The following is a 5,247-nucleotide window of genomic DNA, read 5'->3' as shown; positions in this document are numbered from 1 at the left end:
TAACCACTTGAACCCTAGCATCCCTATTCGGAGGGGAACATTTGCATAAAATAGTAGATCTACAAGCTCACAATATATTATATTCACTGACAGATGCAACTATATTATTATTATTATTATTATTATTATTATTATTATTATTATTATAGGCTACTAATATACTACAACTATACTGACACCGTCAATTCACAGGTGTACGCCTACTAAATGTCCACTAGATGGAACCAAATATCTGCTTGTAGAATGACCATGGAAGTTGTCTATTAAACTTGTACACTGTTTCAGTGGGTGCTGTTTCAGAAATCACAGAATAGAGCCAGTGTTGCCAGATTTTGCCAGAGAAAAATGCAACAATGAAACCAATCCCAATAGAAGCGACTACTAGGTCCACTTGAGCGCTGTAAACAAACCTAACACGTTTTTATTCTAATCTCACATCCCACCAGGCTAGACTGGCCCCCAAGTACCGATGTCCAAATATGAAGTTCCACACGACTCAATATTTGTGAAAGGCTGACGTCATGTTGTTGACGTGTAGATTCTCCGGCTAAGAATAAAGGATTCACTCAGCGCTCCATTCTGTAATAGTTCAACGTGGGAAAGGCTTCACTTGGCGCTCCATTCCACAGAACCAAAACGGGGCAAAGGGCTCCAGTGATTAAGCTTTCATTTAATTCCTCTGGCCGCCACAGACAATGGCGCTCAAACCCACTAGTGCCGCAGCAGAGACTGTGGTTTCCAGCAAGACCAAGACGAAAAAGAAACATTTCATCGGACAGAAAGTGAAGTTATTTGTCGCCGGCGAGCCCGTTCTCAACGTACTGATGTGGGGCGTCAACCACACGGTCAACGACCTGAGCCACCTGCCCGTACCGGTCATGCTGCTGCCGGACGACTTCAAAGCGCACAGCAAGATCAAAGTGGACAACCACCTGTTCAGCAGGGAACACCTGCCCAGCCACTTCAAGTTCAAGGAGTACTGTCCCCTCGTGTTCCGGAACATCCGCGAGCGCTTTGGCGTGGACGACCAGGACTACCAGGGCTCCCTGACGAAGGGTGCCCCGCTGAAGAGCGACGACCAGGGCCGCTTCGGCCACCGCATCTTCTGCAGCTGCGACCGCAGACTGGTCGTCAAGACGGTGTCCAGCGAGGACGTGGCGGAGATCCACAACATCCTGAAGAGGTACCACCAGTTCATCGTGGAGTGTCACGGCGTCACGCTGCTGCCCCAGTTCCTGGGCATGTACAAGCTGACAGTGGAAGGTGTGGACACCTTCGCGGTGGTGACGCGCAACGTGTTCGGCCACCGCTTGGCCGTGCACACAAAGTACGACCTGAAGGGCTCCACGGTGGCCCGCGAGGCCAGCCCCAAGGAGAAGGCCAAGGAGCTGCCGACCTTCAAGGACAACGACTTCGTGAGCCAGGCCCACAAGCTGCAGACGGGAGACGACAGCAAGAAGCACTTCCTGGAGAAGCTGAAGCGCGACGTGGAGTTCCTGGCCACGCTGAAGATGATGGACTACAGCCTGCTGGTGGGCATCCACGACGTGGAGAAGGCTGAGCGGGAGGGGACGGCCGTGGAGGCCCCGGGAGGAAACGAGGACGAGTACGACAGGACGGGCGGAGGCTTCTTCAGCCCTGGGGAGTTCGACCCGTCCGTGGACGTCTACGCCATCAAGAGCCACGCCGGCGCCGCCAAGAAGGAGGTGTACTTCATGGCCATCATCGGCATCCTCACGCACTACGACGCCAAGAAGAAGGCGGCGCACGCCGCCAAGACGGTGAAGCATGGTGCACGGGCCGACATCTCCACGGTGAACCCGGAGCAGTACTCCAAACGCTTCTTAGATTTCATAACCACCATCTTAACATAGAATCATCTCTCACGGCCTCATCTAAATCTCATATACTGTAACATAGTTGCTGCTATGTTGGACCTACCAAACTGTAGCACCTTATGTCTAACCTCATGTACATACTGTAACTTATGCACCTTGTGTCCAACCTCATGTACATGCTGTACCAGCTGGTCTATGCCAGTGGTTCTCTCAACCTTTTCATATGTTTTCATATTTTATATTTGTACTCCAGAATGATGCAGGAGCGCAAAGTACCAACAAAGTGGCCAGATGTACGGAGAACTGGGATGGCTGGAAGCAACGATGGAGGTCTCGTTTGAGGACCACCTAGAGAGAGATTGGAACTGGGACTGGAACTGGAACTTTGTTTGACTCGGTTTCACAGATAAATACTGTGAAAACAGCAGATCCACAAGCTCAGGCGTTGTAGCTTGTAGATCGACTATTTTCAACATGTTTTTCTCTTATATTATTTGACAATTTGACACATTTTTGACCGTTTTTTGTAGTATAGTTTGTTGATTACTGTTGATGCAGTAACTTTTTTTCTTTCCTTTTTTCTTGTTTGAGGTACTAGACCTGTGCCGCTCGAACACCGGCTTACTCGGGAATGATCCACGTTGGGAACGATGCACTTTATGCCCATATATGGAGATCTCTACATCTGTCTGTCCTTGTCCCTGTTGTGCGCTTATATAGACGAATCCACAGACGCGCTGCCTGTAGGCAATCATAGCTGTGGTGCGGAGCGGCGGCTGCTTGACACCACAGTTATGACTGCCTACAGGCCGCTAACGCGTCTGTGGATTTGTCTATAGAGATCCCTGATGTTCTCAGTTATATGGCCATATATGGACATACTGTACCCATATATGGGCATATGGGAGGATTGGCGGTTCTGGAAAGTCCTTGTACAGTGGTCAACTTCTGTGAAGAGTGCAAAGTCACTCTGGAAAGTGGACGGACTAAGTAATCAAATGGCAGGTGTGGGGAATTGGACAGGTGTGGGGGATTTGACGAATCACGCTTAGGCTGGGGGTGCCGTGGCAATCGATTGGCCTTTTCTGGCGGTTCTGGACAATCGCCTGTCCGCGCGACTCCACGCCGGCCACTGTACTCCCGCGGGTTGTCTGTGACGTACAGAGACTCTGTGCATTTATTGTAAGATTAAAAGGGTCTTAAAAGTCCTTACATTGTCACTTCACTGTCATCTGGGGACCCCCTGGGGGTCCCAACCCACAGGTTGAGAAACACTGGTCAATGCTATGTGCAGCCTATATCATTTATGTAGATATATTCGATTTTTTTGATGTTTCTCTTCACTGTTTTACCTCTACCCCATTGACTCTCCATTGGCTACCAGAGATTATTATTACTAGACCATACCCGGTCGGCGCAGCGCATCCGTGGGGGGATATGCGCACATGATCTGGCAACCCGGGAGGCAGTTTGTCCCATAGCTGGGCAGCCCCGTAACCATGGCGACAGTGTTTGACACAAAAACGCTAATAAGAAGCTGAGATTTGATGAAATTGAAAAACGGGCTTCACAGTTAAGTTCAGATGGTAATGGTCAATGGCTGTGTGCAAAATCAGAGCAATTGGTCCAGCCACTGAGGAGAACCGGATAGCTTCACCACCACCACTACAAACGCACAGAGGTTACTAGAATTATTACTAGAATTATAGTAGGATAGTAGGATTATTATTATTGTACATTTTTGTTTTTCATGCTTATCACCCAAACACAAATGCAAAACAGATCCATGCAGACTTCTGTAGGTGGGATTTGGGTTTTGAAATTAAATGAAGATGATGAACTTTGTAATCTCGTTTAAATGAATTGTTGTAAAAAAGTACATTTAGATAATATATATTTAAAAAAGGATCACACATTCCCATGACCTTGACTTAGAACCCAGTGGTTCGGAGCAAGAGCCCACTTGAAGGGCCCACTTGAAGGGCCCACTGGCCTGAGCTCTTAACACAGCAGAGTGGGCGTGGTGTGGTGGTGGTCAGATGGGTGTCCCTTATGTTTGGATCAATGATGGATCCCCGTATTAGCCATGTTTTACTATTTTTAAAAACATTTAAAATGGTTCAACTAGCCGATCTACATCGACACGTTGTGAGCTTGTAGATTCGCTATTTGACCTATTTGAAAATGCTTTTCTAAATAGTAAAAAATGGCAAAGAAGTTCAGGGATAAGGATAGGGCCCATAGGCCATAGGCCCTACAGTGATTCCCAACCTCTGGGCTGGAGCCCTCTGGTGGGCCGTGAGGCCCCCACATAATTGGCAAAAACAGTATGATTTTAATAATGATAATATTATAACACTATGATTTAAATAATTATAATATTATAACACTAATATTAAACTAAAAATATCATTGCATTTTTTTTAGATGAGTTTTCATGGTAACTTTTTGTTGGTGAACAGGAACTTTACTATGAGTTTTCCGTTTCGGTAGTGACATTACCGAAACGAAAAAAAAATGGTTGCCCCAAAAACCTGTCAGGAGTACGTTTCAGGGAATTTAAAGTTGATTGGTAGTGACTTTTTTTGTGATTTTTGTTTTCCGTTTCGGTAGCGACACTACCGAAACGAAAAAAAAATTGTTCCCCCAAAAACCTGTTAGGAGCGCGTTTCAGGCAATTTAAAGTTGATTGGTAGTGACTTTTTTGTGAAATTGTTTTTCCGTTTCGGTAGTGACACTACCGAAACGAAAAAAAAATTGTTCCCCCAAAAACCTGTTAGGAGTACGTTTCAGGCAATTTAAAGTTGATTGGTAGTGACTTTCTTGTGATTTTTTGTTTCCGTTTCGGTAGTGACACTACCGAAACGCAAAAAAAAATGTTCCCCCAAAAACCTGTTAGGAGTACGTTTCAGGCAATTTAAAGTTGATTGGTAGTGACTTTCTTGTGAATTTTTTTTTCCGTTTCGGTAGTGACACTACCGAAACGAAAAAAAAAAAGTTCCCCCAAAAACCTGTTAGGAGTACATTTCAGGCAATTTAAAGTTGATTCGTAGTGACTTTTTTGTGATTTTTTTTCCCGTTTCGGTAGTGACACTACCGAAACGAAAAAAAAATTGATCCCCCAAAAACCTGTTAGGAGTACGTTTCAGGCAATTTAAAGTTGATTCGTAGTGACTTTTTTGTGAATTGTTTTTTCCGTTTCGGTAGTGACACTACCGAAACGAAAAAAAAACTTGATCCCCCAAAAACCTGTTAGGAGTACGTTTCAGGAGTTTACCATAATCAAAGTAATCCTTAATCATATTCCATCATGTATCATTGCACAATTCAAATAATCCTCTGCCCTGAGGCTGATTTTCCAAGGGCAGTGTTGCCAGATATTGCGAGAGAAAGAAGCCTAGGAAAACAA

At 45.6% G+C, this 5,247-nt stretch overlaps 1 protein-coding gene across 1 annotated transcript; it reads left to right on the top strand.

Annotated features, from left to right (window-relative positions):
* Positions 1–716: 716 nt before the first annotated feature.
* LOC311043451 (phosphatidylinositol 5-phosphate 4-kinase type-2 beta-like) lies at positions 717–1,874 on the top strand (the record flags this gene model as incomplete). The annotated part of the gene is made up of 1 exon (XM_084054700.1): positions 717–1,874. The coding sequence occupies exon 1, from the start codon at positions 825–827 to the stop codon at positions 1,872–1,874; it is 1,050 nt and encodes a 349-aa protein (XP_083910826.1). The 5' UTR covers positions 717–824.
* Positions 1,875–5,247: the final 3,373 nt, after the last annotated feature.

This window comes from Gymnoscopelus microlampas (assembly GCF_963454915.1).
Source record: "Gymnoscopelus microlampas genome assembly, chromosome: 4".
In the NCBI taxonomy this organism is placed as follows: domain Eukaryota; kingdom Metazoa; phylum Chordata; class Actinopteri; order Myctophiformes; family Myctophidae; genus Gymnoscopelus; species Gymnoscopelus microlampas.
The sequence above is the reverse complement of the archived record's forward strand: the minus strand, read 5'-3'. Positions and strand labels throughout refer to the sequence as shown.